At 39.4% G+C, this 23,853-nt stretch overlaps 1 protein-coding gene across 1 annotated transcript in view; it reads left to right on the top strand.

Moving 5' to 3' along the window:
• Nucleotides 1-23,853, top strand: part of WDR27 (WD repeat domain 27) — a 141,635-nt gene that overhangs the window by 34,110 nt on the left and 83,672 nt on the right. Inside the window, exons 15-19 of the mRNA XM_054970165.1 lie at nt 513-587; nt 1,270-1,376; nt 6,821-6,910; nt 13,707-13,828; nt 14,917-15,050. Of these exons, the coding sequence (XP_054826140.1) occupies nt 513-587; nt 1,270-1,376; nt 6,821-6,910; nt 13,707-13,828; nt 14,917-15,050 (528 nt within the window). The remainder of the gene's footprint in view (nt 1-512; nt 588-1,269; nt 1,377-6,820; nt 6,911-13,706; nt 13,829-14,916; nt 15,051-23,853) is intronic.

Below are 23,853 nucleotides of genomic sequence, written 5' to 3'. Positions count from 1 at the left end.
CAGGAATGGGTGAAGGGATATAAGGGAAGTCTACCCAGAGGGTGGGGTGGGTTGTATTGGAGCGAGGAGGAGGTTGGGGGAGGAAGGAAGGAAGGACTAGAGAGATGAAGGAGAGAAGGAAGAGTGAGCAAGGAGGAAGCAAGGAGGGTGGAAATCTTGGAAGGCTGGGAGTAAGAGGAGGCTGCAAGGACTCTGACAGGTTGAGCAGGCCTGCAAGTGATAGAGAGGGAGCAAGGGTGATGTATACGTCCCCTCCTTCCACAGAGCTGGAACTTGGGCTTTCCCTGTCCACCCCTGGGAGCTGTGGTTCAGGCCCACTGGCGCTCTGCACCGCCGTGCCCATGCTGAAGCCTGACAGAGACCTTTAATAGTTTCAGCTCCTTTGAGATATTATGTTATTTTTATGTCTGTTGAATGTAATTGATGTGTGTAGATTGGATATTCTGTTTTTCAATTAGGCAGCTTCTATGTAATATCTGTCATCTATAGTAGTGCTCTTACTTTACCCTTAGAATGACCATGTTTTCTTCAAGGACTACTACCCAGCAAAACAGTTCTGCATCAAAATGCAAGAGAAGTTGCAAACAGTAAGTAAGACTGGTATTTAAGGTATTTAAGACAGATAAACAATCATAGTATTGTCCTGGATCCAGAGGAGTTAGCCGTGTTAGTCTGTAGTAGCAAAATAGAAAAGAGTCCAGTAGCATCTCTAAGACTAACCAACTTTACTGTAGCATAAGCATTCGAGAATCACAGATCGTCTTCGTCCTTCTGTGCAGCCCCACATTGGGACTGCGCAGGCGCAGGCCAAATGTGGGGCTGCACAGAAGAGACTCGACGATCAACAGTTACAGGTGAGAAACCCTGTTTTTCTCTTTGTCAGATGCATCTGATGAAGAGAACTGTGATTCTCAAAAGCTTATGCTTCAGTAAAAGTTGGTTAGTCTTAAAGGTGCTACTGGACTCTTTTCTATTTTAGTATTGTCCTGCAATTTTACAAATTGGCTGTGTGATGATTTTGTGATTCTTTTTTGTATGTGAATCCCTCAGACACTTTGTTGGAGAGAGTACAGACAGATAGCTTTAATACATAGTCAACAAACCTTTCAGCAATTATAACGTAAGGGAAAAAAGGAGGTGCCTGTTTCAGCCACATATAACTTGTGGAGGAAGTATTTACTGTCCTTTTATTTCTAATATCAGTTTTAGCAAGCATTATCTATTATTTTATCCTTTCACTTTTCCCATACTGTTTCTTTATTCTTGAAGAAAAAATAAAGAAGAATATCCATTGGCAAATTCTCCTCCAACCAAATCTGAAAGGCATATTACTGCAGCTGATAAACCAACTTCTATATGCTGTATTCAGTACTCAGGTATTGTAAAACCCATTTGTCAATGTATTGTGAGTTAGATGCTGATAATTTTCAGATGTTAAAAACCAATTCATGCGGGGCTCAACAGGAAAGAGAGCAACAATTCACATATTTATTTTACTGTATTTCTCAGATTCTAAAGTGAATTGTACAGTGTAAATTAATAACATTCCATATGTAGACACCTAATAAGCACAGTGTAGGTTGATACAATCAATATTTTATTTATTTAAAATATTTATTAGCTGTCTTTCTGCTTTATAGCACAATACGGCTTACAAAATAAAAACAACAATCATAAATATATCCAAAAAATCAACCTCTAATGGTAAAATGGCAGTTACTTGGATGGTGGCTCTTTAGCCCCTCCTCCCAGAGTGAGAAGTCTTTAATGTGAGGAGACGTTGAATGAAGACTGTACTAGGACTAGGATTACTAAAATCTAAGTGAGCATAGTATATTAGGCATGATACAGACTGTAGATAAAATAAAGAAATATGATATTAAATCAGTCAAAACCAATGAAATGTCAACAGGGTGATAGGTGCAGGGTGATATGTATACCACTATGTATATGTCCTGTTCATAATGGTATTATTCCATAGTCCTTTTCCTTCTGCACCATTTTGTTATAGTAAAGCCCCATTACCTTTGTTAAAAGCCCTCCTGAATAATTCAGTTTTGCATAGTTTGTGGAATGCCAGGGGGACCTTTCCTGACCTCATCTGGCAGGCTATTCCCTGAAGTGGGTACCCCAACAGAGACAGGACATGTACAGGCAGTTGTTGATCTTGCTTGTTTGCAAGGAGGTGGCTCCTACAGAATAGTGGAGCTGCCATAGTGGAACATAGGAGGAGAGGCGGCCCTGCAGATATGAGGGTCCAAGGCCATGCAGGACTTCTACGTGAATTGAAGCCGATAGCTGATGGACAGCCAACTAGCAAGATTCCTTTGATTTTGGACATCTATTTCAAACCTATGCAGTTACTCCAGTCTGTGACCATTAATTTTAATGGGCTTAGACTGAAGTACTCTGTATAGTATTGCGCTGTTAATGAGCAAAGTGTTCCTTGTATCAATTCAGTCAACCACTTCCACATCTTTTTTTGATGATGAATTAAAATGTGATGTAAGGTGTGTATTTAAAAAACCCTTACCTGTATTGGATTCCATGGAGTCAGTATCTTGTTCAGATTGGATCGGCTGTAGTCTTGCTAGGTGCCCACCAATGGTGGGCAATCTCCCAGTAATTCCTGCCTCTGCCTGCTGATTGTCAGCTGATTGGCAGGAGGAGGCAGGCATAAGAATAGGCATGTATAGGCGGAGGCAAGCTGGGGAAATGGGTCAACACCTGCTTCAGCCGACAACATTTCTTTGTCATGACCCAGAAGTAACAGCATTAAGCCAGGGACAGTTCTTTAAGAATCAGTCCCAAACATAGAAAAACAGGAAGACAGTGAGTACCTACCTACCCCAACCTCCCACTGGTTGACAGGGGGACCTGGCAACCCTAATCAGCTCACCAGTGTGTGCACTATAAACACCCCAGGGGTCTGTGACCTGAATGGGTACCCTTACTGGTGTGTTCACTGATGACCCAGTTAAATTGGATATTAGACACATGGGTATATGTTCCTTACCAAACATCATATTTAAATCCGGACTGCATAACAATGAAGCTCTGGATAGGTTACTGCTCAGGTGGCACACAGGAAGAATACATTCCATCACTCCTTTATTTCACTTTTCCCTCCTTTTCTTTTTTTTAAAAATTTTATTGGATGGATCATTATACAAATATAAAAACATACACGGTTAACTTTCCATCATATTGTAATACCCCCCCACCCTTTCCCCCACCCTTTTGACTTCCGACAGTTTTCCATTCCCCTTATTACCTTTTCCCTCCTTTTCTGTAGACATGTCCCTGTGTGAATCATTTCAGTTGGGGGCCTTTCAAAGAAGAATCTGTTAGTTCCACTAAGGGAACTTACGGTAGATCCTCTCAAAGTAATATATGGAAATCGGCAAAGAACTCCCATGATTCATTCTTTTGCTTTCTTCTACCAAGAAGAATAGAAAGTTCATTTATTTCCCTTCAACTGATTACAATCAATTCCTTTCTGTCCACAGCCAGGCCTGGGGGGTGGGGCGGGTTGTGCAAAGCTGTAGGCCTCATTTTTTAATTAACTGCAGGATGCTGGGGGGAAGGAGGTCAATGGCCTTTCAAAATATTAAACCTACAGGCTCTCTATCTTAAGTAGTGTTCTGAAATTGTCGTGGTTGACCCCCTCTCTATAAACTTCTGAGCTGTCATTACGTAAATAATTGAGATCACTATACAAGCATAGGTCACTTTATTGATCTGATACAGATTTTTATTTTGCCAGAATCTCTGTAAGAGAATAGAGAGTGATGATAATCAATTACAGATTATTAAAACATTTATAATAAAAACAATAAACAATTCAGATCAGATTTCCTTTGAATGCTTCAAGTATATTCTATTTTTAAAATAGTTACTTTTTATTTTTGTTTATGGAGTTTTTAGGCAAAGAGTTAAGTTCAGAGACAGTTCAGATGTCATTAGAAACCATGGTTGAATTAAACTAACTATGGGTAGTAGACATGGGTACGAACCCCCCAAAAAACAAACCACGTGATTCGTGATTCATAGCATTCCATGGAACCTCGAACCACGAACTTCTGACCTTTTCCCAGTTCATGGTTCGTGGTTTCGTGGCATTTCAACCGCCTTGCACCAGCTGCTGAAGCCAGTGTGGGGTGTTTGAAACAGACAGCCCATTTCTTCTGCTGCCCGGGCAGCAGGAGAACGGGGCTGTCAGTTTCACAGACCCTGCACTGGGTTCAGCCACAGGGTCTGTGAAACTGACAGCCTGTTTTCCTGCTGCCCGGGCTGTCAATTTCACAGACCCCGCGCTGGAACTAATGCAGGGTCTGTAAAACTGACAGCCCAGGCAGCAGGAGAAAGGGGCTGTCAGTTTCAAAGACCCTGCGCTGGTTCCAGCACTGGGTCTGTGAAACTGACAGCCTCTTTCTCCTGCTACCAGAGCGGCAGGAGAAAGGGGCTGTCAGTTTCATAGCCCCTGCGCTGGAACCGGTGTGGGGTCTGTAAAACTGACAGCCTGGGCAGCAGGAAAAGAGGCTGTCAGGTTCATAGACCCCACAGCTGAACCCAGCGCAAAGTCTGTGAAACTGACAGCCTCTTTCTCCTGCTGCAAGAGTGGCAGGAGAAAGGGGCTGTCAGTTTCACAGACCCTGTCCTGGGTTCAGCCGATGGGCTGAAACCGGCATGGTGTCTGTGAAACTCCAAACCAGCCATGGAACGGCTGGAAAAATTCATTTGTTCCAAAAAAACATGTTCCCATGGAACGCATGTTTCGATGCAAATGAACCGGCCATTCCATATGGAATTTTGTTCTGTGGTTCGTTTCATGCCCACCTCTAATGGCTAGTGCTATTGTCAGAATGCAAGCCACCCCACTAACTATGGTTAGTTAGAGCCTGTCAAGCTAGAATCTGAAGCCAGGATATAACAACAACAACAACATACCACTCTTCTAGACAGATTAGTGCTCCACTCAGAGTACTGAACAAAGTCAGTGTTATTATTATACTCACAATACAGCTGGAGAGCTGGGGCTAAAAGAAGTGGCTTATAGGGGTGTGCACCACCACCCCAAATTGGTAAATCTGATTTTTTTTAACTGAAACGGAAAAAATTCAGCATTCCCTGAATTCAAATTGATTCTCTAATTTGGTTTGGCTACATTTGAAAAAAATTACCGTTGTTTTCTATTGGAAAATCACTCTGAGGGCTGTTCGCTGGGCTTGGAATGGTGTCATTTTTCAATAAGATATCACCAAATTTAGAGGGATCCTGCTTCTGATGGTCCTCTAAAGACCCCCACCCCCAAGTTTCATGAATATTGAACCCCAGGGGTCAATTTTACAGGCCCCCCAAAGGTGCCCCCACCTACTCTCCATTATTTTCCTATGGGGAAAAATATCTGGCGGCTATCCCAGAGGGGCTGGGGGTGGCATTTTTCACAAACTCCACCAAATTTGCTGGGGACCTTCACCTAACTGTCCTCTAAAGACTTCTCAGGTTTCAGGAACATTGGACCCCAGGGGACAATTCTTTGGGCTCCTAGAAAGGTACCCCCAGCCACTCCATTGTTTTCTATGGGAAAAAAGTCAAAACTGACTCCTGTTGCACTAACACACTGAGGCAAGGCTGACATTTTTCCCCATAGGGAATAATGGAGAGTAGGCGGAGTCATCTTTGGGGCCCCATAAAATTGGCCCCCAGGGTCCAATATTCATGAAACTTGGGGGGGGGGTGTCTTTAGAGGACAGACAGTCTTGCCAAATGTGGTGATGTTTGGTTGAAAAATGTCCCCCCATCCACTGGATAGCCCCCCCCCCCGAGTGATTTTCCCATAGAAAACAATCCGAACTATCCTTTTTGATTCAGAATACCCGGATTTTACCAAATCTGCAAAAAATCAGTATTTTAGTCTAAATTCCAAACTGAACTGCACATCCCTAGTGGCTTACCAAAGGCCACCTACTGAGCTCATGCTAGAAGTGGGATTTGAACCAGCAGAGTGCCACTTGACCACTAGGTTATTATCCTGATCTAGGGTTAACTGTGGTTTAGTATGATATTTAATAATTATTAGCAAGATTTTTAACCTGTCTTTCTGCCCTCACACAGCTATCAAGGCTGCTAATTTACAAGTACAGACACTTGAACACCTGGAGCTGCTATATACTTAGATCAGTATCAGATCAGCCAGTGTGTTTTGTATAGGTCTACGATGAAGAGGCTTTTGAACTAGTTTTTTTTCCTATTTATAGGATCTGCACCTTCCATATTTAGTAACGTATTTTCTGATGTGTTGACCCTTTTCTCTTTCACAGAATCTTCATGGTTAAAGAAATACCAACATTATTTTTAAAACTAAATCAATATTGCCCCATTTAAAGCATATCTTATGCCTTGAATGCGGGATATGCAGGGCTTTTTTTCAGCGGGAACGCGGTGGAACGGAGTTCCGGCACCTCTTAAAAATAGTCACATGGCCGGTGGCCCCGCCCCCTGCTCTCCAGACAGAGGGGAGTTTAGATTGCCCTCTACGCCGCTAAGCAGCGCAGAGGGCAATCTAAACTCCCCTCTGTCTGGAGATCAGGGGGCAGGGCCACTGGCCATGTGACCATTTTCGCCGAGGGCGATTTAAACTTTAACCCCCCCTTGTTCCATCTGACCCAAAGTGACGTCATTGTGTGGCCCTGAGTTTCACCACTGAGTTCCACCACCTCTTTTCCCAGAAAAAAAGCCCTGAGGACATACAGCATAATTTGTCTTTTAGTATACTTATAATTAGTATATTCAGTTACTGTATGAATTACTTTTGTAGGAAATGGAGAGTTGTTGGCTTGCGGTTTAGCTGACAAAACTTTGCTGGCATTCAGCTCATCCCTTACAGGCTCACCAACAGTTTATTCAGGTAAATCACTTCTAATGTTTTCAATTCGTAGATGTCCTCCTATATACTTCCTCTAGAAGAAGCTATTCTAGAATGACAGTTTGCATTTTAATCTACTAACTCCCAGATCTACCTTGGATTTTTTAATCCTTTCAGTATGTCAGCTTCGTATATTAAAACACGCTTAAGCAAAGGTAACTAGGTAGTGGACTTCAACATGACAGCTTATTTTTATATTTTGTAAGACTTGAAACAAAAATGTGATCCAACTCGTCTTTTAACAAGAGAAAGATTCTCTATAGCTCTGTGTCTGAAAGTCTCTACACAAGATGCCTTGGCGCGTGTTTGTCAAGTGTAGGGACACACAATGTTAGCTGGGAAACATAGTTTAAAATAGCTAGTGGAGATTCGTCCTCAGAGGGTTTATTTCATCCTCGCCTCCCTGAAGACTCTGTCACCTCTTCAATCTAAAACTGTGTGGGAGTGCAACCAGAGGGTAGTGAGGAATGGAAATGGGATGGAGCTGCCTTCCAGAGCCAGCTTGGATCTGGAGAGGTTATCACAGGCTGAAGTTTCTCTTCTGACTTTTCACAGTCCCTTAAAACAGCTCCAGTGTATAGCAAAGACACAGGCACTGTCTTTTTAAACCACCCTTCCCAGTTACCATTGCATCTCCTGACATGTTCTTCACATGTCAGATGTCTCGTGTAGAGAAACTCTTAGCTTCCCATTCCCATGTGTTCAGGGCTCTGAGCACTGTGTGTCCTGTTGGGGGTGGGTTAGGAAGTTAATTGGCTTCATTGACTGCAGTGGAGATCTCTTCCTCTGCGTGTCATGTATGGATCAAACATTTGCTTTATGGTTTGGTTTATGAGCTTTCACCTGAAGGCAAATGTAGCTGTTAGTAAGTTACCAAGTATCAGTGCTGTACTTTGGTTTTCACTGATCTGCCTGGTTTGTATCTCATATAAGAATGCTAGAAAAGGGCTTTAGCTCACTTATGGAGTATCTGCTTCATGTGTATGAAAAACCACAATTTCTAATTTAAAATGTCCTTGGATGTCCACTCGGGGGCAGACTAAGACCTTTAAATAACTTAATTTTTTCATATTGCCAAATAAAATCTACAAAGCTATGAAAACAGGATGTTACATCCTATATTTCAGTTTGGAATTTGTTCACAGGTTATTCCATTTAAATTAAGCATTAATTTGACTGGTTAATTTTTCAGTTGTATAAACTGTAAACATTAAGTGATTGTTAAATAAGACCTGTCTCTTAGAACAAAGCTCATTTCTTCTTGAGCTGTTTTCTGATGAGAATTAGAAGTGTGCAATCCAGGATTTGTGAATGGGCAAAATAGCCAGATTTATGCCAATCCGGCATAATTCAGCTATACTGGATAACTTTGGAGAATCCTGGATTGTATCCGGTGAGTTGAACTGTGATGGGCCAATTTATTTGACTGCACAGCCCTCACAGAGAAAAAACAGGCAGCCAGAAGAGCAGCAGTCAAGAAGTGGCACAAAGAAGTAAGCTTTGCAGTACAGCAGGAGAGCGACATGAGGCTAGGAGGGGGCAGGAGGCAGCAGGCAGCGTGGATGGATTTCCATCTCGCCCCTCCACCCCCACCTAAGTTCCAGAAGAGTCCTTCAAGCCACCAATGGCCACCTTTTAAACTTCGTGGCTCCAGCAAACATCACCCCTGTCCCCGCTTCATTTTGGGAGGATTCTCTGGTTTGACATTGGAGTTCTCTGGTTTGACATTGGTTCCCTTGCTGTAGGTCAGTTCTATTAGGCTTTGCTGATTCAGCTTGCATTGGAAGTGAGACTTGCATTTTGAGACTGGCATTTTGCCAGGGGTTGCCTTTGCTTAAAGTTTCCTAGAAAGCCTTGGAAACAAGAAAGCCTTGTTTCTTTCATAGGAAACAATGGAGAATGGATGGGCATCTTGTCCAGGGGCCCATGGAATTGGACCCTGGGGCCCAGTTTTCCTGAAAGTTGGGGGGTATTTAATGGACAATAAATAGTAGGTTCTCAGCAAATTTGGTGGAGTTTGCTCAAAAAATGCAAACACACACCCCCAGCCCTCCTGACAGTTTTTTCCATAGGGTATAATGGACAGATAAATTCAGGATTCTCTAACCAGGGAATCTGACCTGGATTTCAGGGATACTGAATTTTTTTGGTTTCCCTGAAATCAGGATCTGAATCAGCCAGTTTGGGGTGTGTGTGTGTGCACACCTCTAATGAGAATTCCAATTCAGTTATAAATATAATATTTGCAATCAGTAGTTTGGTGTAGTGGTTAAGAGCATGGGACTCTCATCTGGAGAACCGAGTTTGATTCCCCACTCCTCCACTTGAAGCCAGCTGGGTGACCTTGGGCAAGTCACAGTTCTCTGGAGCTCTCTCAGCTCCACCCACCTCACAGGGTGTTTTGTTGTGGTGATAATAATGACATACTTTCTAAACCGCTCTGAGTGGGCGTTAAGTTGTCCTGAAGGGTGGTATATAAATCGAATGCTAGTGTTATTATTATAATTATCTTTCTTGATGTGGGCCTATTATTTCATTGCAGCTACAGCTGTTGAATCAAATAAGGGCAATATTTATGTCTTGATGTATTATTTTAATGTGGATATTTTAATTAGCATTTGCACTGATTTTTGTAATTATCTGAAATCATACAATGATATGACTGTACAGGTTTTTTGTCATCAACCGAATATGGATGTCTTGCTTACAGAGTCAGTCTTCTGGCATTTTAAAGACTAGAGATTTATTGTAGCCTAAGCTTTCACAAACCACTTTGTCAGATGCAGTGTGTTTTGGCTCATAAACGCTTATGCTGCTATAAATCTGTTGGTCTTTAAGGTGCAACAGGTCTCTTTTTGTTTTGGTTGCAATGGTCTTGAACTTCAGGGATGTTTCTTTTACTAAAGTTTCTTTTGCCTTATTGTTTATGCCTTCATTTGATGGGATTGTGGGAGTATATGTTTGGAAATGACGCCATACCCTGATGCTTCAAATATGGAGCCCTTTTAAAAAGAGTAAAACCCCACTGATCATCTCTTTGGTGAGGTACAGGGAGTTAAAAGGGTGTGGGACTGGGAAGAGCAAACACACAGTTGGTGCCAGTTTGCACAAGTGGGGCTCCACTCAGCTAGGGATATATGCACTTATAAAACCTGCTTCTATAGGTGCATGGTACCCTAGATCGATTGGAGTATATGGTTCTAAACATCTGTTGGGACCCAAAGGGTTGTGTGCAGCCTTCCATAAATATAATATTGGAAAAATTTTTACACCTGATTCAGCCGGAACTGTGTTGTAAGGAGAGGAAGGGCTCCAGCTGTCTCCTCTTCACACCATTTATGCATCCTGAAGTACTAGAGGGGAGATTCTCCCCCCCCCCCTTTTACCATGTGCAGAACTTGGACATGACTCTTAAAAAAAATGTAAGATCTAGTTTGGCCCCAAGTAACTCAGAATTTTACAGTGAAAGAATTCTCAAAGGTAAGTAACCAAGACATTGTACAAAGATATTCTTGTTTATTATACCATAACTTGGAAATGATTCATACAGACGTAATGAATAAACCTTTAATAATAATGCCACACTGGGGTTAGAAGAAAGCTTCTGTTGTTGAGCTAAACAGCCAATGGTTTACAGTAGGTAAGAATTTCTGGCCTTTGTTTGCAGGCTGAAAAGTGAAGATGTTTGAATAATCATAGTAAAGTGAGTTTAAAGGGCTGTCTTTGCTAACAATATGTGTTGTAATCACTTTTTTTAATAATGAAAGAGGAATATGCCCTAGTAGTTTTCAGATCATGGCTTCCAGAAACACCATCAAACAAATCTGATATCTTTCCTGGAAAGACCTTTATAAAATAAATACGCTAAAAAATGAATTCCAAAAAATCCTCTACTTTTTGCTTTATCTTTTATACTTTGTCAGAGATCCAGGGAAATAAATAGCAGAGCCAATTTGTTCTTCAATCTCAGACCCAGTCCTGGGCTGATTTTTAACTCAAACACATCAGTAGGCTAACCATTTTTTATACCATCATCATGTTTAGGGTAGCTATCATCCCATCATAAATATATACAGGCATTCAAAAATTTCTGGGTAAAAAAACAGGAACTAAAAGTCTAGGAAACCTTTTCTTACTCCTCACAGCAGTTTTTCAACCTCAATGTACACTCTATTAAAGAATATTGTTCAATATCACAGGACAGGACTTCTGTATAACCAGGGCAAAATGGTTTATCTTAAACAAAGGCAAGGTTCTCAGCTGGCATGTAAGAAAACAGATCCTTGCATAGTATGCTAATTTGGCTAAACTTTTGAACCAGCTAGCAATGGGAAATGTAATTTTGGGTCTACTATTGATTCATGATACCTGCATTATTATAGCGTGTTCAGAGATGATTACTAAAGCATTTCAGTCAACTGTTACTGTGAACAAGAGTAAAAGTAGGTGTCTGGCTTACAGCATCTGCACAGGTATAAACACTTCTGAAATGGCCAGCACTTTGGCTGGAGACAGCAACCAACAGAGAATCAAATGGCAGGTTGGGACTGAGGCAGAACAGCACTTCTGGCAAGTGAGCAGACTCAGATTGCTTCAACATGGAGGTTTTGCTCTGGTTTGGCATCCAAACTGGCACAGGGCTTTTTTGAGCATCTACAGAATACTATCCCCTAATTGTCCACTTGGCAGGCTTTCCTCTGCTTTGCTGTGATCTTTCCCGTACCCATTTTTAGAAACATCACAATCAAAATGCCTTTGCATGCCATGTGGATGGAAAAGTGTGCATTTTTAAAGATTCCACTCACACCAGTGAGATTTTTCCTTGTTATAGGTGCCCCGGCCAACACTTTTCCCAACTCCACCAGAACATTTTTTAAAAAAAATATTGCTATTTGATATATCACTGTAGCATTATATTGTTATAACAAACTATTAGTTCCTTCTGATGTGGAGATATAAGGTGTGTACCTTTCTCCTTATATCACCAAAATGAAATGGACTACAGAATGACTTTTTTTTTTTTTAAAAGCTGGGAATTCAGAAGAACTAACAGATTGTTTTAATGGTATAGTGATATAATAAGTACTATTTTTTTAAGCCTTCTGATAGTGGGGATGGCAGTTGCAGGGGTCAGTAAGGCATGGAAAGTGTGGAGAAATCTGCCTTGTGAATGTTCAGTTGCCACTGCAAGTGCCTCTGTATTTGCAACAGCAATGAGAGGTACATGAGGAATTGTTACTATATGGAAGCAACCTCAGACTGTTCTTGTCTGTTTCTCCAAGTGCCAGCCTCTAGGAGATGTTCAAAAGTGAGACTGGGAACATAGTTTTTCAGCTGTCGGATCCCATAGAACAGATCCACACATTGGCAAACCCTCACATGTATTATTGGCTTGAGAAATCTTCCCAAAGGATAAAGGAAAAGCTGTTTACTTTGTAAGACTTCTTTATTCAATACAAATTGGCACAGATTGCAGTTGTATAAATGGAAAAAACACGTTGATGCTAGCCTCTAAATCCAGTTTTCATGCATATTAAAACCAAGTATCCCAATGGTTTCAGGACTAAATTTTATGCAATTCTATATTGTATGCATTCTGGCATGGTACTGAATGTTTAGATTCTGGGAATGTTGCAGTTAAAACATGCTCTTTTTTTTGCTGCTGAGTCTCTTCAATACTGGCCCCCTACCTACCTCTGGATAGGAGGCAGACCCAGTTTGGTTTTTATTTCTCAGTATATAAGGAACATGGTAGATTACTTTCAAAAGCCAATAATACACTGTTACAGAAATGGTAATATAGCAGAACTGACAGAATGAAAAATGGCATTAGAAAGGAAAACAAGTTAAAAAGACCAGAGTTTTTTGAGTGCCTGTGGTCACATTTGGAATTCTGACACAGGACGGTAGGCACAACCACAAAATGGTTGCCACAGGAGGCAGAGCCCCCCACCACACCACACACACAGAATGAGAGAAAGTTCATGTGTTAGGAAAAAGAGGATTAATTTTTTTAAAAATACACTGAGAAAAGGAGTGAGAAACAGAACAAGTCCAAACTGTGGTGATGGCTGCCACTAAAGCAATGTTATTTTAAATCTGCACAGTCAATCAGATTTTTAATAGTCAATCAGAAACTGTGCTATGCAAAAGCCACATCTGGCTCTACTCGTTTACTGCAAACACTTGGCAGGAAGCAGGTAAGGTGTTGGTGGGCACCATGATGCCCATAGTCACCATGTTGGGGACACTGATGTAAACTATATATAAAAAGGATGCAGCTCTTAAAAGGATACCTTTTCAAGTCAGGAGGAATTCAAACTGGGAGTGAAATTATATATCACTTTTTTTTAAAAAAGAACCCACTGGTAAATGCCACTGAATCCCCTTTTTGCCCTTCCTGCTTTGAGAACAATCTCTTTGATTGTTGGCCTTCAAATAGTACATCTGAATAACTTGAGGATTTTGACTCTAAATAGGGAGACCAGTCTGCACACTGATGCTGCTCCTCCCTAAACTGATCTACCCACTACAGCAGAAAGAAAAGATATTAATTAGTAAATAGCAAAGAACTCTTCTCCTTTCTGGTTGGTGGAAAATAGTAATGGTGTTTACTGATTTTAATCTGTTATCTTGAAGCTTGTTTATAACAAATCCTTTTTTAAAAGTTGTCTTTGGTAGACAGGGTTGTTGGTGGATAAAAATATTGCGCTGTTTATCAAATCTCTGACAGACTTTCCCCCTGCCCAGCGCATGTTTGTTTTGTTCTGTTTATTAGGGCACGATGGTGCTGTTAATTCAGTAGGCTGGAGCCATGACAGGAACTGGCTTGTTTCGTCTTCTGAAGACAGAACACTAAGGATATGGTCAGTCAGCACTGCAGAGCCTGCTTTATGTCTGGTAATAAATAGCTCATGCTGAATAGATAGATTTTGGCTACTGTTCTCTATGCCACATGTATCTAAATAATCCACTAATTATATGTATTTTGATTATATATCAGAATGTAATACTCATCAGCCTTTTAGCAAAACATTTTCAGGGTCTGCTGACAGTTTTAATTCTTACAGTGATGCGGCTGAACCTCATGCTGCTTATAATTCATTTAAGTCTTTTATGAACAGAGCACCATCCCAGCCAAGTTCTTCTGTTGCTCTGAATGGTTTCTGAGCTGCCATATGCACATATGGTTCCTGACAGACCTCCTAGAGATTCAGTGCCTTTCGATCAGCACCTTGCCTGCCTTTCCCACCAGAAGCCCCCCTCTGTTTCCAAATTTGCTCTGGCAAGGTGACTGGTGATAGGGAGACCTCAGGCTAAGGCCTAGATGTCTCTGCCTTGCTGCTGGGAAGCATGAAGAGTAGTTTCTAATGTTTCTTGGTTCAGCCCATTGTCAGAACCAGTGCTTGACTGCATGGTAGCAGTCAAGGAACATCCAAGTGTGAAGCCTGAGGACTGGGTTGCTGGAGGACTTTCCTTCCACTGCTCTCCATCTACCAGCAGGGTACATTTGTCAGAAGGGGGTCCTATAGGAGGTAGGGGAATGTCCAGATCTGATTGGTCTCTGAATGACACCATCAGGAATGTGACATGCTCTTAGCTCCAAATGAGCTAAGGGTTGGACTCATTTGTCATTAATTAATCTTTGAGGGCTTTGGTTTTTGAATAATTCTGACAGTAAGTCTATTAAACAGCAGTCAAGAATTTAGGATGAACTGAGATTTGTAACTGTGGGCCAAGCTACACATGACGAATGACACTTGAATGGCAAGTGTATTTCTCCCTGTTCACTTGCCCTCCACTCAATCCACTTGCCGTTCAAGTGTCATTCGTCATGTGTAGCTTGGCCCTCAGAATTTCTGTTTAGTCAGAAAAGCAGGTGATTTTAACTGGCAGGACTTGGAAAGCAGAACAACTGTGAGTCCATATATTTTGTAACTGAAAATTGCACAATACATAATGTTAGCTATGTTTTTTTTTAATTTCAGGGCAAGGAGATGTTTCATAAACCTATCAGATCAGCACAGTTTTATTATATAGACACCTTTATATTGCTGTCTTGTGGAGCAGAGTTTCATTTGTTGAGATACTTCCTTGACACCAGCAAGGATGAAATTAAGCGGTAGGTAATTAAAAAAAAATTCTAACCTATATGGGATATCACAAAAGAACAAGCAGGAAATAATGTAGAAATGCATATTTAGTGTTTATATGTTTATCATCGAAAATAAAAATGCCTCTAGTCATGGAATTACTTTGAATTTACCACCTTTCATACATTATTCTATATATACTTGTTCTATACCCAAGTCATACCCTTGGCCCACTGAGCATTACATTATCTGACTGGCAGTAGCTCTTTAGGTTCTCAAGCAGTCTTTCCTTATGCCTGCTACCTGAGACTCTTTACTTGGAAATGCTGGGGATAGAAATGGACCTTTCTGTGTGCAAATATGTGCTCTGTTACTGAGCCAAAGCACATTTCCACTCATGGTATGTTATTTCTAGAGCTGCAAGAATGGAATCATTAATGGGATATTTATTTATTTATTTCAAATTTCTATTCCGCCCTCCCTGCGAGCAGGCTCAGAATGAAACCTTTAGCTGATTACTCAGTAGAAACCAGCTTTACTATGAAATCTATGCATAGATTTACTATGCAATCCTAAGCAGAGATACACCTAAATCCAATGAAGTCAGTCTGCTTAAAACTGCACTATAAGTCGTGAAAGCAAATGTTAATCAGTGGATTTAAGAGTTACAGGAAAGGTGTTTTTTTTTTTTAGATTGGTTTTAATGATAGTTAATGTGATTTATGTTTCTTAACTTCTTTAGAAGTGGTGAGCTAGGTTGCTTCCATGCCAAGCCCTGCTCAGTGTCCTCCTTTTATCCTGGTCCTTAAATCATAGGTTGCGGTGCAGGTGTTCTGTCTTCGCCTTCGCATGGCTTCTTTTATTCAGGAGGGTGTTAACTCCCTATTTCAGATTTTTCTGCAAACCTGGCACTTTTCATAGGTTTATAGAAAGATCTGTCTTGTGTCTCCACGGCGCCAATCTCCAGGTTTACTTATTGACAGATTTGACTGCGTTGAGAATTAGATATATTGATGATGATTTGCTGACTGTTTAAGTTATGATCCAAGCAAAAGTACTTTCAAGTCCCATTGATCTTAAAATCCCATTAGATGTCATGTTTAACTCTCTCACTAAAATCACTGGGGCTTAAAATACTTAACTTAACTAGATCATATCCTTAGTAACTTGTGTTTTTTATCCCAAACTTGACACTTTTGTTTATTTCATCACCTATGCTAGTTACTTCATTAAATTTAATGCCATACAGAAAAACCTACAGGGATTGGCAGGAGACCCTGCCACATCTTCTTGAGAGCTAGAATTGCTTTCCAAATGAAAATTTAAAAAGCTTAATTCCCCCTGACATTTTGTTTGTGGGTTTTTTTCACATTCATTTCCCATCATTTCTTGCTTTTTGTATTCAACTGTGCTTTTTCTTTCATTTCTCCTAATTCTTCACTCAGTACTCTTGATGAGTCAGGTTTGGAAAAATTATTGAATGGAAAAGACTCAATGGAACTCCAGACAAACATCAGGAATGTGTTAAATCCCTTAATTAGAAGAACATGTTAATGTAGCCCAGATCACCCAGTGGATTATCTTTCTCTTTTGCTAACTAAAGCAATTGAATAACAACAGCAGTATGGCTCCTTTTGCAGTTCTGAACTGCTTCCATGTAGGGCTCTTCTACACTTCTGTGAAAATAAACAAGCCTTGTTTAAAGACTGAAAAAAATTATTTCCACATAAGGTTTTATGTATTAGAACAGGTGTCTTCAGATGTAGTGACAGAATCCTTAGTGTGCAAACCTTGTATGCAGAAAGTTGGTGGTGGGGGGGGGTGAGGGGAGCTAAGAGCAGGGTCAAGCAGCCATGATATGCAGAAAGAGTAGACTGTAATGTAATTATGTAACATTCAAGGTAGATCATATTACTCATGCAGTCACCATTTTGTGTTACTAGGGCAGTGTGTATTTTTCAGCTTTGGTCCACAGGCTGGATGCATAGGTTTCTTTTTTTTATGTTATTGGATTGTTAACATAACATACATACTGTTATTACATCTTACTTACTAATTATCCCCTATTTATATATAGTATATGCTCCCCACCCCTCCCCTCCCCCTATCCTCTATTGACTTCCAACAGCACTTCAACCCCTCCTTTCTTGTTACTAATGCTATCTCTTAGTTGTCATTTTAAACTTAATGGTAAAGATTTACACTATATCTTATCTTACTTAATAACACTCAAAAGACCATAATTGTCCTTTAACATCCCATCTTTTTTCTAAGTATTTTTTCAATTTCCCCCAGTCCTCAAAAAATTCCTTCGCATCTTGCTCTCTGTTTCCTTGTTAATTTGTCCATTTCCGCCATATATAACACTTTTTGTATCCACTCTTCAGTTCTTGGTATTTCTTCTTTCTTCCAATATTGTGCATACAAAGTTCTTGCCGCCGTTATCATATAGTACAGTATTACTCTGTCCCTTCTAAAAATGTCTTCTAAATGCAAGGATAACAATAACATTTCTGGATTCTTAACTACATTATTTTGGAGTATTAAAGACATTTCAGTACATATTTTAGACTAGAAGTCTCTAGCCTTGTCACAAGTCCACCACATATGAAATAGAGAACCTTCATGCTCTTTACATTTCCAACACTTGTTGGATAGCTGCTTATTAGCAATGGCTAATTTTTTCGGTGTTAAATACCATCTGTATATCATTTTATAGCCATTCTCTTTAATACTGGTACACGTTGAAATTTTTAGAGTATTTTTCCACAACTGTTCCCATGCATCCATCATAATCTCATTATTACAATTTATTGCCCATTTTACCATTTGGACCTTTAGCGTCCCATCTTCCGTATACCATTTTAACAATAATTTATACATTTTAGAGATTATTTTATTATTATCCCCCAATAAAAGTTCTTCTAATTCTGAGTTTTTATTTCTAAAACCTGCCTTCTTTTGATCTGATTCAAATAGGTCTTTAATTTGTCGATATTGCAGCCAACCATATTTAAATGGTAATTCTTCGTTCGATTTAAGTTTCATCTCATTGTTTTCAGATTTTAATAATTCTTTGTAAGTAAGCCATTCATCTCCTTTATATTCCAAATTCGGGTTAATTATTTCTGCCGGAACAATCCACATTGGTTTCTCTTGCTCTATAAATTTTTTGTATTTTAACCAAGTTGACAATAGATTTCTTCTCAAGTAATAGTGTTTGAACATTCCATCAATTTTATACTTGTCATACCATAAGTATGCATGCCATCCAAAAAGTTTGTTATAGCCTTCCAAATTTAACAACTTATGATTGATAAGGACACCCATTCTTTTAGCCATACCAAACATATTGCTTCATGGTACAGTCGAAGATCAGGTAATTGCATGCCACCTCTTTCTCTTGCGTCACAAAGCACTTTCATTTTGACTCTAGGTTTCCTTCCTGCCCACACAAATTCCGATATTTTCCTCTGCCATTTTTCAAACTGTTTTTTGTCCTTGGTATCGTTTGCATCAAAAATATAACTCTAGCAGCACATTCATTTTAATTGTAGCAATCCGACCTAACCATGATAAATTCAATTTGTTCCATTTTATCATATCTTTTTCAATTTGAGTCCAGAGCTTTTCATAGTTGTTTTTAAACAAATCAATATTTTTTACTGTCAGCTCTATTCCCAGATACTTTGTTTTTTGTACCACTTCGCAATCTGTTACTTCCATCAGTTCTTGTTGCTTCTTCTTCGTCATATCTTTGGTTATTATTTTTGACTTCTTTTTATTTATATAAAAGCCTGCTAAATCTCCAAACTCTTTGATCTTAGCTAACAATCTTGGTAGAACTTGTACTGGGTCTTCAGCTATAAACATCACATCATCTGCAAATGCTCTTAGCTTGTATGAAGACCCCTTTAATCCCTTTTATATTCTCGTCTTCTCTTATCTGCCTCAATAGTATTTCTAAGACCATTACAAATAACAGCAGCGACAGTGGACAACCTTGTCTTGTTCCTTTCCTTATTTCAAATTTCTCCATCAGGTCATCATTAACACAGATTGCCGCTGTTTGGTTCTTATAGATTGGTTTTTACAGCTTCTATAAATTCTTTGCCTAGATCCATCTTTTCCATCGATGCAAACATAAAATCCCAATTCAAGTTGTCAAAGGCCTTCTCTGCATCCGCAAAAAAAACCCCAACTTCTTTATCTGGACGCTTGTCATAATATTCGATGGCATTTATAACCACCCTCATATTGTCTTTAACTGTCTGTTCGGTAAAAACCCCGCTTGATCGTCTCCTACAAAATCCATTAACCATATTTTAAGTCTATCTGCTAGTATTCTTGCCAATATTTTATAGTCATTGTTGATTAGCGAAATTGGTCTGTAGTTTTTAACATCAGTCAGTTCCTGTGACTCTTTTGGTATCAAAGTAATATTTGCCTCATTCCATGTATGTGGCAGACCCTCTCCTTTCAGTATGCCATTCATTACAACTTTTAAAACTGGAGCTAGGTCTTTCTTCATTACTTTATAAAACTTCGCTGTAATCCCATCCGGTCCAGGTGCCTTACCAATTTTTGCCGCATCTATAGCTTCTTCAATTTCCTCATCTGTTATTGGAGCATTCAGTTTCTCTTTCATTGTAGTTGATATAGTTGGTAGCTCTATTCTCTGCAAATATTGATCTATATTCTCTTGTGGTATTGCTTTCCTTTGAAATAATTTTGCATAATACTTATAAAACCCTCGTTTAATTCTATAGTGTTCTTTAATTTCTTCCCCTTCTTCAATTATTCTGCTAATTATTTTCTTTTCTCTTTTTTTTTAAATTGCCAGGCTAAATACCTTCCAGACTTATTCACTTCTTCAAATGATTTTTGTTGCAATGTCCTCAATTTCCATTCTAATTCTTTATTTTCCATTGCTCTTACTTGCTCCTGCAATATTTTAATTTCTTGTACTATTGATTTTTTCCCAGGTTTCTTCTTTAATTCTTGCTCTTTTTTATGTAGTTTCTCTTGAATTTCTTGAGCTTTCTCCTGCTTCCCTTTTTTATCTCTGTTCTTTAAAGTAATTAATATTCCCCTTATTACTGCTTTGTATGTATCCCATACCACCCGGGTTGAGACTTCATTATTTTTGTTAGTTTGAAAGTAATATTTTGTTTCTTTCTGTAGGTATTCCATATTTTCTTGATTATGCAGTAAGTCTTCATTTATTCTCCATCGTAGTTTCTTCTGTCCCAATGTAGCTTTCCAAAACAATGGATTGTGGTCCGAACTCACTCTTGGCATTATTTCTACTTTTTTTGTCTGTAATGCCAATTCTTTGGTTATCCAAATCATATCAATTCTTGAAAATGACTGATGTCTAGCTGAATAGTACGTATAATCTTTGCCCTTTGGATTTTCTTTCCTCCAAATATCCTCCAGTTTTTCTTGTTCTACTAGTTCAAAAAAAGATTTTGGTAACTTCCCAGATTTCTGTTTTCCTCCTTTTATTTTTCTGTCCAATTGCAAATCTACAACCCCGTTGAAGTCTCCCATCATTACTATCTGGTCATATACATCTTGATCTATTTTTTCCATTAACTCCCTTTAGAATTGGTCTTTAGCTCCATTGGGTGCATATATACCTGTTATTAAAGTCTTCTTGTCACACACATTAATTTCCACAGTGAGATATCTCCCATTTTGATCTCGAAATACTAATTTTGAGTCCAAATCTTCTTTAATATACATCACTACTCCTCTTTTCTTTTGTTTTGCCGATGCAATAAATTCTCTTCCTAGTTGTTTATTTTTTAGGAACTTGACATCTTGATCTTTAATATGTGTTTCATGTAGACAAATTATATTACAATTTTGGTTTTTTAGCCAATGAAAAATAGTTCTTCTCTTCTGTGGTGAATTTAGTCCATTTACATTCCATGATATTAATTTGTACTCCATCATTCTATTTTCTTACCGATCTAGAAAAGTCATTTGCATTCTCAGAGAGAAACTCCTCCATTTCCTGTCTTGATTTAATTATGACTCTCAAACCATTAAAATAGAAGCTCAACCCTTCTGGTATTTCCCATCTGTATCTAATGTCTCTCTCAACTTCTGGGTCAATTCTCTATATTTTTTCCTCTCTTGGAGAATTCTCCTACGAACCTCTTTAATTATCTTGATCCTGCTTCCTTCCAGTGATAGGTGATTCACAAAATGTCTTTGGATAATCTCTTCTCTCATTCTTTTCGTTATTAACTGCACAATAATGTCTCTTGGTAGGTTCTTTTGTTGTGCATATGCGGAGTTAACCCTGTATACTAGATCCAAATTTACAGTAATTTCTTCTGGTTGTTTATTCAGAAATTCTACTAAGATATCCGTCATTTGGTCTTGTACATTTTGCACCATCGATTCTGGAACGCCCCTAAATCTTAGTTGTATTTCCTTTGCCTTACATTCCATCGCTGCCGTCCTCTCCTGCATCCCTTGATTTTCCATCTTCACATTTGTAGCTAAATCATTAGTCTTCTGTTCCACTTCTTGCACCTTATTGTTTGTTGCTTGTAGTTCATTTCTAATTCCATCCATATTCTTAGCCAATTCTGCCACCTCCATTTTAATGACATCTTTCAAATCTTTTACCAATGTTTCATGCATCTTTTGTATCGATTGGTTCAGTTCTATATAACCTTCTGTAACTTTCTTCTCCAATACTTCAATCGCTGCGTCTACTGAGGCTTGCCACTCTTTATCTAATTTTTTCATCATACTTGGACTTGGCTTGGTGCCCGCCCATGTGTCCGCTCTCTTTCTTGGATCGGTTTTGCTTTTTTATTGTTTCCCCCTTAATATTACTCACTTTGCTGGTCTCAGTAAAAGAAAAAAAAATTCAATTTGGATCCAAAATGTCGGGCTCAATTTCTCAATGGTAACTGGAATTGCTTCTTCCCTTAGCTACAATGGCGTATTTCCTGTTTCTTTAGTCCCAATTTCTCGCGATGCTTGCTTTGTTTTGCTTCCGGGTCTTCTTTCTTCTCGCTGTTCTTCTTGCTTCCCGCATGTTCTTGTCCTCTCTAGGCACGCATTGTCTCCTCCTCTCCCAGTCTCATCTCCTCTCACGATGTTTCAATGCTATTTCCCAGCTCCCTCCTCCTCTCTCATGCCGGTTATCTCTCTTCAAACTGCAAGTATGTGTAAACAATCCTTTATATCACTCTTTTTGTCCTTAAAAACTTGCCAAATTAGGGATTTCTTACTCAAATATTGTTCCTTATTGTTTCCTCTATTTAATTAAGTCTTTTTGTTACTTTAGTATCTGATCTTTTTTCTGTTCAAAAGTCCGATAACAAGCTTTACCTTACGCTGCTTTCTCGGGTTGTCTGTGCTGTTTCCTCCGTTTCTAGTTGGTCAAATCCGGTACTGAGGCTTGGTTTCTGACGAACTTATGCCAATTCAATGAATCCAGAGGTACTGCAGAGTTAGTAGCTCGCCCTTCTCCAAGGGGACCTCAAGGTGGTGGGGAGAATCCTTGATTCAGAACCCCCCCCCATCACCGAGATCACACACTCTCGGGGCCACGTAGTGTTCAGGACCCCCTTCTCCCTGAAGGGGGGACGGTAGCAGGCGTTCGAGCGCGCGTCCCAAAAACAGTATCTCAGCTAGCCCAGCTCCCTAGGCTACTTCAGATCGCCATTAATCCCAAACCAGAAGTCCCGGATGCATAGGTTTCTTGAGGGTATGCATTTACTTATAGTGAAGCTGGAAAAATATATGCATGCCCTGGTCATGCAAAATGCCACCATATATATTAGGAGGATCATGAGAAGTATTATCTCCCCTTATGTGCAATTTGAGTGTCAAAATTGTAGCACCTGAAAAGGGCTACCATGAAGCCAATATTGTCTGTCTATTTGTATGGTTCAAATATTCATTTATTCAAATATTCAACCTAACACATTGGATTTTACCTGTGTTCAACCTCGAAATGTTGGGCTCAGTCTTATCACTTAACTATGATGTGTCAAAACATTCCAATACTTTTCACCCACAGTAGCTTCAAACATTCTGGTATTTTGCTGAACTTGCTTCATATTGGCTTTCATGACTTTTATGGATCACAGCAATCCATACAGTTTCACTGAGAAGTGATTTGCTTCCTTTAAAAGACAATGGTTAAAAGACTATAGGGAGATGGTTTGCTCTTTCCTGAAATATGGATTAGCAGCCCTATGCACCTTACTGTAGAAATACCCCTTTCCAAGTTCAGAAGTAATCAATAGGGTAATGTGCATTTAAGGGATAGCTTATTTCACTAAGTGCACATTTACAATACAATCCTAAACAAAGTTACTCCATTCTAAGCCCATTGCTTTCGATGGGCTTAAACTGTAGTAACTCTTCTTAGGATTGCGCTGTACGTCTCTGTGGCTTGCATTCCCTATTAGGACATGAATGTACAACTTTCCATGTATCTGCAAGAACATTGGTCTTCAGATGATAGGATTCAGTTCTCCAGTCAAAGTAAATTTGAACAAGATATATCAGCCAAATGTAGAAGTTACTTCTGCATTTAGTTGGCCGTCTGTGTTGATAATGTCAGAAGGGGAGTTTACACAGGAGAAATTTGGAGGCTTTAGTTATTACAGTTTGTACTGTTTTCCTTATGTAAGTTCTCCTTAAACTTTAGAAGTAGCATCGAGCCAAATAAGAATACCAGTGTATTTGGCTGATGGTGCTTCTTTAGTAATATCTAAAGCTGCTCTCAGGGCAGCTTCACACAAGCATATGAATACTTGATTATCCTACACTTGAAGACTCACAGCTCAGTTA

The sequence above is a fragment of the Eublepharis macularius genome, chromosome 1, assembly GCF_028583425.1.
Source record: "Eublepharis macularius isolate TG4126 chromosome 1, MPM_Emac_v1.0, whole genome shotgun sequence".
NCBI lineage: Eukaryota > Metazoa > Chordata > Lepidosauria > Squamata > Eublepharidae > Eublepharis > Eublepharis macularius.
The sequence above is the reverse complement of the archived record's forward strand: the minus strand, read 5'-3'. Positions and strand labels throughout refer to the sequence as shown.